The sequence below is a fragment of the Phyllostomus hastatus genome, unplaced genomic scaffold (genome assembly GCF_019186645.2).
Source record: "Phyllostomus hastatus isolate PE091 unplaced genomic scaffold, TTU_PhHast_1.1 phas_contig_90, whole genome shotgun sequence".
Lineage (NCBI taxonomy): Eukaryota > Metazoa > Chordata > Mammalia > Chiroptera > Phyllostomidae > Phyllostomus > Phyllostomus hastatus.
Window position 1 is genome coordinate 4,204,223 of NW_025333984.1, and position 19,026 is coordinate 4,223,248.

Genomic DNA, 19,026 nt, shown 5'->3' on the forward strand with positions numbered 1-19,026 from the left:
AGCACGAGGACCAGGGAGGCCAGAGCCCCTGCCCAAGCGTTGGCTGTATCTGACACAAAGCTATTGGGAGATAGCTGGGTCAACTCCTCCCTCCCTGGCCAAACAAGGATTGGGAACCACGTGGGGAGACCTGGTTGATTGAAGGTGCGGAGAGGGGAGTGAGGACTGAGTGGCAACACACAGGGGCTGTGAGCACCCACTCATAGCCCTGGGAAGAGTGGGTGCCTGAGCCCATGCAACCAAGGGCGGCCTGGCCGCGTGCCCGCACTGGTGCCCCCAACCCGGGAAGAGGGTGGTTTGTGGAAGACCTGGAGGCCACACCCATAAACGCAGGGAAAACTCCCACTCTCCATGGAAACCCTGGAGCCCACAGCCCTAAACCCAAGGAGGGTGCATGCCTTACGCAAGAACCCCAGAGCTCACACCTGTGGACCCGGGGAAGGCACACGCTTAGCAGGAGACCCGAAGCTTGCACCTGTTAACCTGGGGAGAGTGCGCTTGGGAAGGCTCGGATTCCACATCCAGGGCCCTGCAGAGAGGTGCTGGCTGGCTCGGGCTCTGGGGAGATTACCTGCGAGGCTGACTGAACAGGAAGGGAAAAAAGAGAAACCAATCACCCCTCAATCTGCTGTAGCCAGCAAGACCAGAAAAACCAGTTTGGCCAGTTCAACACCAGCAAGAGGTTGTTTGTTTGTTTGTTTGTTTTTGTTTGTTTGATTTTTAAGTAATTTTTTATTTTTTAATTTTTATTATTTTTATATCTCTCAATTCCTTTTGCTTCTCTTTCCTTCCTTCTAGTTTTATTCCTTCTTCCTTTCTTTCCAATTTTATTTCTTTCTCCTTCCTCCTTCTGCTTTTTTCTTTTTCCTTTTTCCTTTTTAAATACCCACAAGTGACACACAAAAAAAACTGAAACTGTAAAAAGACCAGAGTTGGAACCAAACAGAGGGCATCCCAACAGCTGAGACACTGGGCCAGATTTCACTTTACTATTATGGAAAACCTGTGAGTTATTGCATATTTGTATTATTATTTTTTCATTGTTCTTACATCTTTTATTTTAATAGTATTTTTGTATTCCTCCTCTTTCTGTATACTCTTCTTTGCTTGGCTGGTTATATTGTATCATTTGACAGGTTTCCCCTGTTATCACATTCATAGTGTCTTGCTAATTTATTGTCCTTCACTTCAGTTGTGTTCCATTAGCACACTACTCAAGGTTCTATACTACCTATTCTTGTTATCTAGATCTCATATATTCTCTCATATGATTGTTGCTCTAATATTACTGTAAATAAGACCTATTCCATACAATTGTAAATATTACACAACACCCCCCCAGACCTTAGCCCACTTCACAATTTACTAAAATCTATTACTGTAGTGGTTAACTCTGTTCTCTCACACACTACACCTATTTACTATCCTTTACTGTCACTATACCTCAGAATCTGACCTACCACAACCTCACTGCTTTCTAGATCCAACTCACAATCCTTCCCTCTCCAACAAGAGTCTTATCTTCTTTCCATCCTTTCTAAAAAGTGGCTAGTTGGGTGGAATATCACAGTTAACACTATACATAGCCAAAGGATCTCCTATCTGTTCTCTACTGACTGCTACTGTAAATATCATAGAATACGCTCTTGCTGTCTTAAACCATTTTCCCTTATCCCCCCCAACTGATCACAAAAAAAAAGAGTAGGTGGAAGCTGTGAAAAACAGGATGCCCAAAAGAGACTGCACCACTGAATCTCACAGGTATTCTACCACAGAAGTTCACACCATAAACCCAGGGAGCCAGAACAGATCAATTTAAGAAGCTGAGGCTAACAAGAAGTCTCACAAACAATGGAAAGACAAAGAAACAATCCCCAAATTAAGGGAAAGGAGGAAGCTTCAGAAAGAATGCTAAATGAAATAGAGACAATTCAACGATCAGATACTTAGTTCAAAGTAATGATTATCAGGAAGTTCAATGAGCTCACAGTGAGCTACCAGAAAGTACAGGGAAACTACAATGAACTCACTGCAAACTATATCAACATGAAAAAGGAAATAGAAACTATCAACAAGGGTTAAGAGGAAATGAAGAATACAATTTCTGCCCTGGCTGGCATAGCTCAGTGGATTGAGTGTGGTCTGCAAACCAAAGCATCGCAGGTTCGATTCCCAGTCAGGGCACATGCCTGGGTTGCAGGCCACGGCCCCCAGCAACCGCACATCGATGTTTCTCTCTCTCTCTTTCTCCCTCCCTCCCCCCTCTAAGAATACAATTTCTGAACTGTTAGAATACAGTAGAAGGAATGAAAAGCAGGATCGATGAAGCAGAAAATCGGATCAGCGAGCTGGAGGACAAAGTAGGAACAAACACCCAGAAAGAGCAAGAAAAGGAAAAGAGGCTCAGAAAGAATGAAGAGGGATTAAGAGAAATGCAAGACAATATGAAATGTAATAATATCCATATAATAGGGATACCAGAAGAAGAAGAAGAGCAAGGGATAGAAAACCTATTTGAAAAAGTAATGATGGAAAACTTCCCTAATTTGATGAGAGAAAACATCACACAAATCCAGGAAACACAGAGAGTCCCCCAATCAAGACGAACCCAAAGAAGCCCACTTCAAGACCTATCATAATTAAAATGGCAAAATACCAAGACAAAGAGAGAATCCTAAAAGCAGCAAGGGAGAAACAGGAAGTAACATACAAGGGAGACCCAATAAGGTTAACACTGGACTTCTCAATGGAAATGGTCCAAGCCAGAAGAGAATGGCAAGAAATATTCCAAGTAGTGAGAACTATGCAGACGCCTGCAACCAAGGCTACTTTACCCAGCAAGGCTCTCAATCAAGATAGAAGGCCAAATAAGAAGCTTATCAGACAAAAGAAGTCTGAAAGAATACACCTCCACCAAACCAGCTCTGCAAGAGATGCCAAAGGGACTGCTCTAAGGAAAGGAAGGAAAAGAGAGACAGAGAGAGGAACTCAGGTATGAAAATGGCAATGAATAATTACCTATCAATAATAACCTTAAACATAAAAGGATTAAATGCTCCAATCAAAAGACACAGGATAGCTGAATGGATAGGAAAGCATGACCCACACATATGCTGCCTACAAGAGATCCACCTCAGGATAAAAGAACTACACAGACTGAAAGTGAAGGGCTGGAAACAAATTTTCCAAGCAAACAGACAGGAAAAAAAAAGCCTGGGTAGCAATACCTACATCAGGCAAATTAGACCTCAAAAAAGGGGCCATAAAGAGAGACCCAGAAGGTCAATTCATAATACTCAAGGGAAGAATCCACCAAGAAGACATAAACATTATAAATATATATGCACCCAACATAGGAGCACCCAAATACATAAATAAAATCTTAGAGGACTTAAGGAAAAATATTGACAGCAACACAATTATAGTAGGGGATTTTAACACCCCACTGTCAAAAATGGGCAGATCTTCCAAACAAAATATCAACAAAGATATTGTAGCATTGAACAATGCCCTAGATGAAATGGACTTAACTGATATATATATATATAGATATAGATATAGATATAGATATATAGATATATAGATATAGAGAGAGAGAGAGCCCTCCATCCCAAAGAAGCTAAATACACATTGTTTTCAAATGCACATGGAACATTTTCAAAGATAGACCACATGATAGAATACAAAACAAGCCTTAACAATTTCAAGAAAATTGAAATCATACCAAGCATCTTCTGGGATCACAAGGGAATGAAACTAGAAAGCAACCCCAAGGGAAAAAACCCAAAACACGCAAAATCATGGAGATTAAATAGCATGATATTAAATAATGAATGGGTCAAGAATGAAATTAGGGAAGACATCAAAAAGTTTCTGGAGACAAATGAAAATGAACTCACAACAACCCAAAACTCATGGGGCACAGTGAAGGCAGTCCTGAGAGGGAAGTTCATAGCGATACAGGCCCACCAAAAAATGATAGAAACATTTCAAACAAACAACATAATCCTACATCTACAAGAACTCGAGGAACAATAACAAAGACAGTCCAGAGCAAGTAGAAGGAAGGGAATAACCAAGATCAGAGCAGAATTAAATGACATAGACACTAAAAGCACAATTCTAAGGATCAATGAATCCAGAAGCTGGTTCTTTGAAAATGTAAACAAAATCAACATGCCTGTAAGCAGACTCATAAAGAAAAAAAAGAGAGAAGACCCAAATGAACACAAACAGAAATGAAAGGGGAGAGATTACAACTGATACCACAGAAATACAAAGGACTGTATTTCAAAGCCAAAAACCACATGATCATATCAATAGATGCGTAAAAAGTATTTGATATGGTACAGAACCCATTTATGATAAAAAACACTCAGCAAAGTGGGAATAGAGTGAGCATTTCTCAACATAATAAAGGCCATATATGAGACCTACAGCCAACATCATACTCAATGGGCAAAAACTAAAATCTTTTCCACTAAGGTCAGGCACAAGACAAGGTTGTCCACTCTCACCACTTCTATTCAATATAGTATTGGAAGTTTTAGCTATAGTAATCAGACAAGGAAAGGGAATAAAAGGCATCCAAATTGGAAAGGAGGAAACAAAACTAGTAAGAAATTACTATGAAGAACTCTATGCCAAGAAATTTGAAAACTTAGGTGAAATGGACAGATTTCTAGGAAAATGTAATCTTCCAAAACTCAATGAAGAAGAAGCAGAAAGCCTGAACAGACCAATAACAGCAAAAGAAATTGAAGCAGTAATCAAAAAACTCCCAACACGTAAAAGCCCAGGACCGGACAGTTTTACAGGAGAATTCTATAAAACATTTAAGGAAGATCTAACCCCTATCCTTCACAGACTATTCCAAACAATCCAAAATGATGGAAGACTCCCAAACTCTTTTCATGAAGCCAGCATCATCCTAATCCCAAAACCATATAAGGATACAACAGAGAGAGAAAACTTCAGGCCAATATCGCTAATGAACATAGATGCTAAAATCCTCAACAAAATATTGGCAAACCGCATCTAACAATACATTGAAAAGATCATACACCACGACCAAGTGGGATTCATCCCAGGGATGTGAGGATGGTACAATATTCACAAATCAGTAAATGTAATACATCACATAAACAAAAGCAAAGACAAAAACCACATGATCATATCAATAGATGCGTAAAAAGCATTTGATGTGGTACAGAACCCATTTATGATAAAAAATACTCAGCAAAGTGGGAATAGAGGGAGCATTTCTCAACATAATAAAGGCCATATATGAGACCTAAAGGTAACATCATACTCAATGAGCAAAAACTAAAATCTTTTCCACTAAGGTCAGGCACAAGACAAGGTTGTCCACTCTCACCACTTCTATTCAATATAGTATTGGAAGTTTTAGCTATAGTAATCAGACAAGGAAAGGGAATAAAAGGCATCCAAATTGGAAAGGAGGAAACAAAACTGTCAAGGTTTGCAGATGACATCATAGTATACACAGAAAATCCTATAGACTCAGCCAAAAAAACTGCTTGACCTAATAAATGAATTTGGCAAAACAGCGGGATACAAAGTCAATATCCAGAAATCAAAGGCATTTCTGTACACAAACAATGAAACAGCAGAAATCAAGGAAAAAATCCCATTTGAAATAGCAAAAAGAAAAATAAAATACCTAGGAATAAACCTAACCAAAGAGGTAAAAGACCTATATTCAGAGAACTACACAACATTGAAGAAAGAAATCAAAGAAGACACAAATAAATGGAAACATACACTGTGTTCATGGATCAGAAGAATTAACATCATCAACATGTCCATACTACCCAAAGCAATTTACAGATTAAATGCAATACCTATTAAAGTATCAATGGCATATTTCACAGACATAGAACAAACACTTCAAAAATTTATATGGAACCATAAACAACCCCAAAGAGCTGCTGAAATTTTGAGAAAGAAGAGTAATGTAGGAGGGATCGCAATAGCTGATACTAAACTGTATTACAAAGCCACTGTAATCAAAACAGCCTGGTACTGGCATAAAAACAGGCACATGGACCAATGGAACAGAACAGAGAGCCCAGAAATAAACCCAAGTCTCTACAGTCAATTAATATTTGACAAAGGGGGCAGCAACATAAAATGAAGTAAAAATAGCCTCTTCAACAAATGGTGTTGGGAGAACTGGACAGCCACATGCAAAAAAATGAAACTTGAGCACCAACTTACATGTTACACAAAAATAAATTCAAGGTGGGTAAAAGATTTAAATATAAACCACGACACCATTAAAGTCCTAGGGGAGAACATAGGCAGGAAAATCTCAGATATTACACACAGCAACATTTTTACTGATATGTCCCCTAGAGCAAGGGACATAAAGGAAAGAATAAACAAATGGGATCTCATCAAAATAAAAAGCTTCTGCACAGCTAAAGAAAACAGTATTAAAATAAAAAGAGAACCAACTGTATGGGAAAACATATTTGCCAATGATACCTCAGACGAGGGTTTAATCTCCATAACATATAAAGAACTTACACGACTCCACTCTAAGAAGACAAACAACCCAATTTAAAAAATGGGCAAAGGACTTGAACAGACCCTTCTCCAAGGAGGACATACAGAGGTTCCAGAGACATATGAAAAGATGCTCAATATTGCTTGCCATCAGAGATGCAAATTAAAACCACAATGAGATACCACTTCACACCAGTCAGAATGGCCATCATAAACAAAGCAACAAACAAGTGTTGGAGAGGTTGTAGAGAAAAGGGAACCCTAGTGCACTGCTGGTAGGATTGCAGACTGGTACAACTACTATGGATAGCAGTATGGAACTTCCTCAGAAAACTAAAAATGGATCTGCCTTTTGACCCAGCAATTCCACTGCTGGAATTATATCCTAAGAACCCTGAAACACCAATCCAAAAGAACCTATGCACCCCAATGTTCATAGCAGCACAATTTACAAGCCAAGTGTTGGAAGCAACCTAGGTGCCCATCAGTAATTGAATGGATCAAAAAACTATGGTACATTTACACAATGGATTTCCATGCAGCAGAAAGAAAGAAGGAGCTCCTACCCTTTGCAACAGCTTGGATGGAACTGGAAACCATTATGCTAAGCAAAATACGCCAGGCAGTGAAAGACAATTATCATATGATCTCACCTTTAACAGGATCCTAAACAACAAAACAAACAAACAAGCAAAATATAACCAAAGGCACTGAAATAGAGAACAAGCTGACAGTGACCAGAGGGGAGAGGGGACGGAATTTCAGGGGAAAAGGGGAAGGGTTTACAGGAACAAATATAAAGGACACATGCACAAAAATTAAGGGGGGTGGAAATGGGAGGGAGGTAGAGAGAGATGGGTGGGCGGGCTGGGATGAGAGTAAAGGATAGAAAACTGTACTTGAACAACAATTAAAATAAAAAAAAAAAGAAAACACAACTCACATATATCCTGTCCACAAGAGACCCACTTCAGAATAAAAGAGCTACACAGACTGAAAGTGATGGGTTAAAAAATATTTTAAGCAAACGGACAGGAAAAACAAGCTGGGGTAACAATACTTATATCCTCAACAATTTTGTATCCAGTGGTTTTCAAATCCACTGATAATCTCTACCTGACTCAATGAGCAATGATTACATAAAGAGTTATACAATGGTGATATTTCTATCATTCTTTGACACTACTTTGAAGAAGAGCTTTTCTTTTTTGCTATTCTGATTAGATAGATAGATAATAGATAATATAGATAGATCACAATAGATTCATGGATTTTTAAAAATATTAAAGTGTTATAAAAATATAATTATTGTTCTTTTGATACTCAAATTGTCCCAAATTTTTAAAGTATATTTTATTGATTATGCTATTACAGTTGTTCCAGTTTTGTTCCCCCCCTTTATCCACCTCCTCTCTGCACCACCCCCCTCACCCTCCAGTATACCCCTCCCCACAGGTGATGTCCATGGGTTGCACATATAAGTTGTTTGACTTTTCCATTTCCTATGCTATTTTTAACCCTGCTGCCTATTTTGTACCTATCATTTATGCTTCTTATTCCCTGTACATTTACCCCCATTCTCTCCCCTCCCCCTCCCTGCTGATAACCCTCCATGTGATCTCCATTTCTGTGATTCTGTTCCTCTTCTAGTTGTTTGCTTTGTTTGTTTTTGTTTTGTTTTGTTTTGTTTTGTTTTAGGTTCAGTTGTTGATAGTTGTGAGTTTGTTGTTATTTTACTGTTCACAATTTTTAAGCCTCTATTTCTTGGGTAAGTCCTTTTAACATTTCATATAATAAGGGATTCCTGATGATGAACTCCTTTAGCTCTACCTTATCTGCCCTTCCATTCTAAATAACTTTGCTGGACCAAGTAATCTTGGATGCAGGCCCCTGCCTTTCATGACTTTGAATACTTCTTTCCAGCCCTTTCTTGACTGCAAGGTTTCTTTTGAGAAATCAGCTGATAACCTTATGTGAATTTCTTTGTAGGTAATTCTCTCCTTTCCTCTTGCTGTTTTTAAGACTCCTTCTTTATCTTTAATCTTTGGTAACTTAATTATGATGTATCGTGGTGTGCTCCTTCTTGGGTCCAATTCCTTTGGGACTCTCTGGGCTTCCTGGACATCCTGGAAGTCTATTTCCTTCACCAGGTTGGGGAAGTTTTCCTTCATTATTTGTTCAAATAAGTTTTCAACTTCTTGCTCTTCCTCTTTCCCTTCCAGATCTCCCATGATTCAGATGTTGGAATGCTTAAAGCTGTCCCAGAGGTTCCTAAGCCTCTCCACTTTTTTTTTTCGCATTCTTGTTTCTTTATTCTGTTCTAGTTAGGTGCTTATTTCTCCCTTTTGTTCCAAATCATTGATTTGAGTCCCAGTTTTCTTCCCTTTACTGTTGATTCCCTGTATCAACAGTATTTATTTATTTGCCTTTATTTCACTTTGTGTAGTCTTCATTACTTTGTTCATTTTGCAACCAATCTCAATCAATTCTATGAGCATTCTGATTACCAGTGTTTTGAACTATGCATTAAGTAGGTTGTCTATCTCCTTGTCACTTAGTTCTTTTTCTGGAGTTTTGATCTGTTCTTTCATTTGGGCCATATTTCTTTGTCTGGGTGCACCTGTTACATAGTAAGGGGCAGAGCCTTAGGTATTCGCCAGGGCTGGGCAACCCTCTTTGCTGCGTTGTGGCACTGTAAGTGTGGGAGGGATCAGAGAGGGAACACTGCTGCTTGTGCTTTTGTCCTACTTTCCAACACTTCCCTTGCTTCACACAAGTGGATTGTGCCCTTTCAGGTGCTGATTTGCAGGTGGGTGGGTTTGCACTGATTTTAGGACCCTGTGGTTCTCTCCAATGAACTCCCTGTGAGGCTGGGAATTTCTCCCACCACCACAACACCCACAGATTTTTTACAACCTGGGATTTTGAGTCTTTAGTTTTTCATGCTGAAACCCTGGGTTTTGCAGTCTGTCTCAGTCCCCTTTTGTTCCCCCAAGCTTAGCCTGCGGATATGGGACTGCCCATGGGGTCCTCCAGCTGCAGCCTTGCCATGTGTCCTCTCCACCTGGCTTCTTTTCTCCACCCCTCCTATCATCTGGTGAATGTTTAATTCCTTGGTTGTTGAACTTCCATACAAATGTTTTTTCTGGGAGATCTGGTTGTTCTTTGCTTTTAAATTGGTTGTTATCCTTACTTTGGTTATGCAAGGAAGTGAAGTGATTCTGCCTATGCCCCTATCTTGTCCAGACCTCAACTCATTTTTAAGATTGCCCCAATTTGATGAGAGAGTTTCTCTTAGGGATGGCTGATATGGTCCTTTAATATGACTCCATTATTTTTTGAGTACTTTGTTGCTTTCTGGCACAACAGTATATTCCAGGTTCACTTTGTAGTTTCCCTGCCCTAGATCTGGATCAGCTACTTCTATAAAAAGCCTTTGTTTTCTTTCAGTAGTAAATAGTACTTTGAAACCAAGATCTGAGTGCCAGGTGTGTTCATTGATACTGGGTATCATTAGTTCTGAGCCATTTTAGTGGACAGAAATAGAAAATATATTTTTTGAGTCATGAGTTCATGTTAATACAAGTAAAATTACTGTGACAAACATCTTTAAAGGAAGCATAATTTTCTTCAATAATGTTTATATTCTCAAAACCTATATTTTCCTACTTTTTTTCTGGGGTTATACTTAATTATTTTTGTTGATCAAATTAATCTATTCCCATTCTATAAAATGTATATAGAAACATATTAAAAAAGCAAAAACTGAAATCACCTAAAAACACAGCACAGCAATTTGACATGCTTGAATATTTCTTTCCAGTCTTTTATCTATATTTTTTCCTTGGTGATCCTAAGGGCATATTTTATATAATACATTATATATTTGTATTTCATCTTGTAAGTACAGTAGTCCCCTTTATCTGTGGTTTCATATACCCATGGTCATACATGCTCCAAAAATATTCAATGCAAAATTCCAGAAATAAACAATTCATAAGTATTAAATTACACATCATTCTGAGTATCCTGATGAAATCTCCTGCCATTCTACTTCATCCTACCCAGGATTTGAATCATACCTTTGTCCACTCTGCATATGACACCCACCCATTCATCACTTAGTAGCTGCCTCAGTTACCAGATTAGTTATCTGAGAGGGAGAGAGATAGAGAGACCACATTCACATAATTTTTTATTATTAGTTGTTGTTAATATTTTACTGCACCTAATTGGTAAATTAAAATCTATCATAGGTATATACAATATATATAGGAATAGACATAGTATATATAGCATTCAGTGATATCTGTGGTTTATGGCATCCACTGTGTCTCCTGGAATATATACCCCATGGATAAGAGGGGACTACTCTAGTTTCAAAAGTGATTGAATAAATTCTTCTAAAGATTTTATTTATTTATTTTTAGAGACAGGGGAGGGAGGGAGAAAGAAAGGGAGAGAAACATCAATGTGTGGTTGCCTCTCAAGTACCCCCTACAGGGAATCTGGCCCACAACCCAGGCATGTGCCCTGACTGGGAATCAAACAGGTGACCCTTTGGTTTGAGGGCTGGCACTCAATCCACTGAGCCACACCAGCCAGGGCTGAATAAATTTCCATAAACATAATTTTAAATGGCTAAATAAACATTTTAAATGGTACTAATTTTCTGTTGCTGAATAATAAATTACCACAAAATTAGTGACTTAAAACACAAACTTATTATCTCACAATTTCTAGAGGTCAGGATTCCAGGCATGAATTAGCTAGGACATCTACTTAAGGTCTCACAAAGCTGAAATCCAGTGTCATCTGGGATTTTGATCTCATCTAAGGCTCAACTTCCTCTTCTGAGTTCATTCAGGTTCTTGGAAGAATTCAGTTCCTTGTGGTTATTTTCTTAGCAGTTGTCTGTCAAGAATTACTCTTAGATCTTAGAGGCCACAGTAATAACTGGGCATGTGGCCCTCTCATGACATGACAACTAATTTCTTCAGAACATACACAGAACCTATTCAGACTGCTACAATATAATCACAGGAATCACTATATCATAACTTTTTTCACAAAAGGTAACTTAATCAAGAAAGAAATTATCCCATCACTCATATGTCTTGCCCACACTTCAGAGGAGGGTATTATGCCAGATGTGTATATCATTGCCTGGAAACTTGGATGTGATCTTAGAATTCTGCCAAACAAACTATATAATATTTCATTCTATCATTGTTCCATTAATTGTTTAACAAATACCCTATTGTATGACATTTGGCTTGATTCCAAATTTTTTAAATTATAAGAAGTATTGCACTGACCAATATGAGAACAGAATTTTTTTATGAAAAGTTTCTTTTGATAAAGTTGCTTTTTATCAAAAGCATAGTGTATATATGTGTGTGTGTGTGTGTGTGTGTGTGTGTGTATTTATCCAATTACAATTCTAAATATGAAAATTAACATTTTATCTTTATCATATGACACTTTGACTTTTAGACATTGGTTTATGAACAGAATGTACCAGCAACAGAAATTACAACTGTTCTATTGGGTCTCCAAAAAAGCCACTAATATCAATAACTGTAATGCTTTTGTGAAATGAACAAATGGCAAATCCTTTTAAATTTTTTATTAAAATTTTAACATTATGGCACTTGACCCAATGGATACATAAGTTGATTCCTGGATATAGTGTTGTGTCTGAAACATCAGAACATTTTTATTCACCCTTAAGTATAATGCAAGAAAAAACTGAATAAACTCTGGAAAATACAAAAGAGAGGTAAATAAGCATCATTTGTAAGTTTTAAGGAGAAACACTAATCAAAACTAGAGGGAATAAACTGAAATTTAATTTGGATAATTTGGGTTGGTTGCTCCAAGCATTCAACCACATGTGGTATTGGAAAAGTAGACTCTTAGAATCAGAGGTCTGAGATGACAGCATGGTATTTTAGGTGACTATCCAAACCTTCTCTCACCTCACCCCCTCACACACATAAGACATGGGAAATTTAAGCATGAAAGAATGTTCAACAGTATCTGAGGACAAAATCCCACCTGTAAGAGTGGGCTTTGCTGATGTCCCATATACCTTTCCCTCAGTTATATGCAAAGGGTTCTTCTAGTTCTAGACTTCAATGTTTCTGTGATATTCTGACTTTAGGATTCATATTACTTCCCAAATGATTTGAAATTAGTTTTAACATCAAGCATAATGCAAAAATGGTATGAAAACATGAATGCAGAACAGAGGCCTTTAACAAAGTAGAGAAACTTGTATTTATCAGAAACTTAAGGAGACAAATTCCAAGGTAATGTCTTTCAGAATAGTGAGAAACTAAGACACATTTGGAGAACATCATAAATATGTAGCTAAACAAGTACTGGTGCCATTATCTTTTTTCTTCTGCCAAAAAAGAAAAAAAAGATTTTGAACCACTGGTTCCAGGACCACACTTCCTATGTTATAATTCTTGCTAACATAATGAATGTCCCTCCATAGTGTGTCCCATACCTATTCTCCAGTCTCACATCTTTTAGCATCCCCTTCTCACACTAGGCTGTGGAAATACAGAAGTATTCCATTTATTCAAATGTACTGTGCTACTTCAAACCTCCATGCCTTTGCTTATTGTTGTCCCTCTGCCTGTATAACCTCACCTTCACCCCAATCTATCTGTCATATCTCATCTATGAAGCCTTCCATGAATCTCTGGTTGAAATGACCATTTCCTCATCTATGGCCCTGCCGTCCATTGCAATGCTGTAGAACACCTGCATATTTCCTACCACAAAAACATGAACTCCTGAAGGGGAAAAGACAGGGCTTTTCATCTCAGTATCCCTAGTATCTAGTACATACACAGTAAATGACCACATTAATCAATTTTGAGGCTGGGTTATAAAAGTAACTTAATAACTGTTTTTAACATCCTTTAAATTATTACATAATCCCACAGTGACTACTTTGAAGGCAAGAACATTAATTTGGGGGATTATAAATTCTGGCAAGTTAAAAATCAGTCACATTAACTTTATCCTCACTTTCAAACTGTGTCCTCAAAGACACTACCAGGTATTAAATTAAGGGACACTTTCATTTTAATTTTGGGGGGCATATATGTAAATTAAGACAGGCCAGGTTATGCTGCAATAGTAAATGATTTCTCAAGATTTCAGTGGGTTAAAACAGCATTAGTTTCACCCTGAATGGCGTGGCTCAGTGGGTTGGGCATTGTACCGCAAAACAAAAGATCACTGATTCAATTCCTGGTCCCCCCAGCTGGGGGCATGCAAGAGGCAACCAATCAATGTTTCTCTCCCTCTCTTCCTCCCTTCCCCTCTCTCTAAAAATAAATAAGTACAATCTTTAAAAAATAGCATGAGTTTCTTATACTTTACAAAGTGTTCCCCAACATTTCCAGTACCCACCTGACCGCATATATAGTTATTATAATATTATTGACTGCCATATTTTGCCATATATAATGTGTACTTTTTGCCCAACTTTCTGAGGAAAAAATACAGATGCACATTATACATGGGTATAATGATTACATACCATGGGTATAAAAATCCCATGTATAATGTGCACAAAAACATGGGTGCACATTACACATAGCAAAACACAGTATATTCTCTATGCTGTATTTTATATCCTCATGACTATTTTGTGACTATGAATCTGTACTTCTTAATCCCTTCACCTTTTTCACCCACCCCACAACCTTCCCTCCCCTCTGGAAATCATCAGTCTGTTCTCTAGATCTGTGAGTCTGTTTTGGTTTTGTTTGTTTATATTGCTCTTTAGATGCCACATGTAAGTGAAATCTTTCTCTCCCAAACAGTCCACTGCAGGTCTGGGTGACTGTTTAGGGCAGCTGTCCTCCATTAGATGGCTGAGCAATGTATTTCCATTATCAATAAGTGCTTCCCTATTTAACAAGGCAGAGGAAGAGAGCACTGGAGAGTTGAGAACTAACAAAGGCTTCCACTTAAGAAGTGACACACATCACTTTTGCTCATATTCCACTTACCAAAACAAGTCATATGGCCACATCTAACTTCAAGAGAGGAGAAAATTATAATCCTATTCTGTGATCAGAAGAAAAAGCACAAGCAGCATTAGTAAGCAGCACTAATACCTACCACAGTGAGGAACTAGTGGACCCAATCTAGGCAAGAAACAATGCTCCATAAGCTACCTATTGAATTATGAGCCCAATCTATTCATGCTAACTCAATTTTGCCTCCCAATATCTCTGTATTTCTTACATTATTTCTTTATTGAGCACCCCTATGTGCCAGGCTCTAAATTAAATGCTTTACCATCTATTACTTCAATGGACTCTCACAAATACCCTAAGAAATAGACCCCATTATTACTTCCATTTGACAGTTATGGAGACTGAGGCTGAGAAAGATTAAGCAACTTCAACAATGTCATAAGTTAGTAACCAAGAGCAAAGAACCAAGACTGTAATACTATAAAACTTGTGATGTGTCCTTTGTACCACACATATCTTTCTGTCCAAAGCTGAGCTCTGAAACTCTGCTCAGTCTCCTTCCCCTCTCAATTCCTTCAGGAACTCATCCCATTAATGATTTACCATCCTCACTTGCTGATTTGCTTGAAACCCAGCCTCTCCTCTACTATCAACTCCCAGTCAATCATTCAAAATCACTTAGTAACCCCCCATCTGAAATTTGTTTTCTTCAACCTAAGATCTTCCCTCCCTCTGTTTGCCCTGCCTCCACCCAACCTCAGCATACTCATGTGCTCCATTTTTTCCTTCCTTAATTCTTTGCAGTCTGTCCTCGGTCCTCAACATCCTGCCAGCTACAACTGCTCTGAAGCATTCCTAGTGAACAAATCCAATGTTTGTGCACTTCCATGTAACCTTGTCCACTAGAGTGACTTAGAAACCTTCCACACTCTTAGCCCTGCCTCCTAGACACCACTTTCCTGCATTATCCTCATAGCACTGCTCTGACCAGTGTCTCTGTTTCCACTGGCTCCTTTGCCTCCTCCTCTGTCTTCACGTGGACTACCAAGTTCTGTTCAATTGTCATTCTCTCTCTTCCCTCCTGCTACAGACTGAACTGTGTTCCCTCAAAATTCATATTTTGAAGCCCTAGCCTCCAGTACGATGGTATCTGGAGATGGGGATTTGAGGAGGTAATAAGGTTTAGATTAGGTCATGAGGGTGAGGTTACAATGGTATTAGTGCCCTTATAAGTGCGCTCTCTCTCTCTCTCTCTCTCTCTCTCTCTCTCTCTCTCTCTCTCTCTCTCTCTCCCCCTCTCTCTCTTTCTCTCCCTCTTCCTCCCCTCCCTGCCCCAAATTATCTTCCTCAATGACCAGATGTACTCCTGGAGCTTCAACTATCACCATTGTGTACACAGCTATACAATATATTCACAGTACACCTTTAGGCAAGTTACTCTAACTCTCTGAGACACAGTCCTTTCATTTATAAAGTAAAAGTATATTTAGTGCTCTCCTTTACAGCACTGCTAGCTAAATGACCTACTGAATGCAGAGCAGTTTATCCAGTTTGTGGTATATAGTAAATACTCAAAATATGTATTTTATTTTGTTGGGTTTTTTTTTAATGACCAGTAGACAGCCAGTGGATAGGAGGCAGTTGTGGGTACAGTAGGGAGGCAAGTTTGAGAAAATCATACCTCAGATACTGGTACCAGTTAAACCTCAGTTAAATTCCAGTTCTACCACTTAGTGACCTTGGAACCATGGGAAGCTTTCTTATTTTCGCAGTTTTCTCATCTGCAAAATCAAAATACTTAAGTATGGATTCCTCAGGTGGGTATTTAAGCAACCCCCTCCAATAATCTGGCCTAATTGTACTTTTCTAGTTTTCTGACCCATTATTTTCCTATATATACTACATATTGTAGCCAAATCAGACTACTTAGTGTTCCCTCTGAACTGAATTGTTTAAAAAAAATTTTTGTATCCTCACCCAAGGACATTTTCTCACTGCTTTGAGAGAGAGAGAGAGAGAGAGAGATGCAAGAGAGACGTATCAATTGGTTGCTTTCTCAAATGTACTCCAACCAGGGATCAAATCTGCAACCTGGGTATGTGCCCTGACTGGGAATTGAAACTGCAACTCTTTGGTCTTTGGGATTACACTCCAAGCAACTGAGTCACATTGGCCAGGGCTAAATTGAATTCTTACAAAGCAGCATAGTGTAATAGAGTCAAATAGACCTGGATTGAATCCCAGCTCTGCTACTTAGTAGCTGTGAAACCAGCAGCACATTATTTACCCTCTCTGAGACTCAGTTTCCTTACATGTAGAAAGAATAATACCATATGATCTCACCTATAAGTGGAACCTAATCAACAAAACAAACAAGCAAGCAAAATAGAACATGGAAATAAAGAACAAACTGACTGTAACCAGAGGGGAGCGGGAAGGAGGTAACAGGGGAAAGAAGGGAAAGGGTCAAGTCAAGGAACATGTATAAAGGACCCATGGGCCTTGGCTGGTGTGACTCCGTGGATTGGGCACCACCCTACCAACCAGAGGGTCATGGGTTTGATTCCTGATCAGGGTACATGCCTGGGTTGTGGGCCAGGTCCCTGGTGCAGGACACTAAGAGGCAACCATGCACTGATGATTCTTTCCTTTTTTTTCTCTTTCCCTTCCCCTCTCTCTAAAAATAAATAAATAAAATATTTTAAAAATATTTTATTTGCAGCCCTGGCTGGCATAGCTCAGTGTATTGAGTGTGGGCTGCGAACCAAAGCATTGCAGGTTCGATTCCCAGTCAGGGCACATGCCTGGGTTGCAGGCCACAGCCCCCAGCAACCACACATTGGTGTTTCTCTCTCTCTCTCTTTCTCCCTCCCTTCCCTCTCTAAAAATGAATAAATAAAATCTTGAAAAAGATGTAAAAAAAAAGATTTTATTTGATGCAGAAAGGAAATTGTACAAGCAGATGTATAAACCTGTGGCTGGCTCCTCATGCCAGGAGAATGGTGCAAGCATGATTCTCCAGGACATTGCAAGAGCCAGAGAGGACATCCAGGGTCTTGTGGAGACCACAGAGAGCTCATCATCCAGATCACCAGCCTGGAGGTGGAGAACCAGTGCCTGAGAGGTACAGAACCTGCAGCAGTCCATCTCCAAGCTGGAAGCCAACTGAGTGTGCTGGAGATGAGCATGCCCACCCACTGGGCCACAGCCCCACAGACCCAGCAAGTGTCTCCCGTGTGCCAAGAGGAGCCCCCCACCAAGAAGACAGCTACCACCGCGGAGGATAATGAGGACGATGACACTGACCTGTGTGTCAGTAATGAGGAAGATGACAAGGAGGCCATCAAGCTGTGGGTGGAATGGCTGCAGCAGCACACAGAGAAGAAGGCCAAGAAGCCTATACTGGCAGCCAAGTCCTCCATCCTCCTGGATGTTGGGCCCTGGGATGACGAGATGGACATGGCCCAACTGGAGGCCTGAGTGTGCTCTGCCCAGCTGGATGAGATGACCTGGGTGTACTCCAAGTTGGTGCCAGTGAACTATGGCATCCTTAAGCTGCAGATCCAGTGTGTGGTGGAGGATGACAAGGTAGGGACCAACGTGCTAGAAGAGGAGATCACCAAGTTTGAGGAGCAGGTGCAGAGTGTTGACATTGCTGCTTTCAGCAAAACCTAGGCCCTAGAAGGAAGCCTACTATCCCTGCTGCTATTTAAGACTGAGATTTCCACTAAAAAAAAGGAGTTGTCAAACAAAAAAGAAATAAAGAATACACATCTAGAAAGAATATAATTCTAAAGGGGAAGTCATATGTGTTATCTTAAGGCCTTCAACTGATCACCTGAGGTCCATCCACATTATGAAGGGTTATCTGCTTTACTCAAATTCCATCAATCTCAATGTTAATCTCATCCCCAAAAAAAGACCTTTACAGAAATAGCCAGAATAATGTTTGACCAAATATATGGGCACTGTGACCCAGCCAAGTGCCCATAAAGCCATCACAACCACATAAAGCCAATATATACTAAGAACTCAATACAAGGACTAACTAATCTGGCCTAGTTTAGAAAACAATGCAAACTACTAGAAATATAATATTTTTCCAGCAGATTCTAATTTATATATTTAAAGTAAAAATAACATCCATGACTTCCCTAAAAAGCCCTTTTGCTAATCTTTCAGTAAATATATTAATTAACCCTACAATAAGAGAGTCTCTACCAATCACTGCCATTTCAGGAGTAATTTTACTTTCTATAGATTAGAACATTTTTGACTTTTTAATACTAATTGCTTTAAGTGTGTTTGTGATCAGATTGGGGAGAGTGGCAGGGTCAGTGAGCAAGGAGTCAGATGTAGTTGGGGAAGGACATACATGAGGCTACAACTCTATTGTTGATATATAATGATTTTAAAACTTGGGGATGAGTACATTTATGTTTTCTATATTGTTATTTTCTACCTTTGGAATATTTTGAACTTTTCA

At 39.1% G+C, this 19,026-nt stretch overlaps 1 protein-coding gene across 1 annotated transcript; it reads left to right on the forward strand.

Annotated features, from left to right (window-relative positions):
* The first annotated feature begins 351 nt into the window (after positions 1-351).
* Positions 352-18,215, forward strand: LOC123827737 (elongation factor 1-delta-like). Its single transcript, XM_045852191.1, is given in 3 exon segments — positions 352-675; positions 17,467-17,587; positions 17,590-18,215. Coding segments are annotated over 3 exon segments (1,071 nt in total).
* Positions 18,216-19,026: the final 811 nt, after the last annotated feature.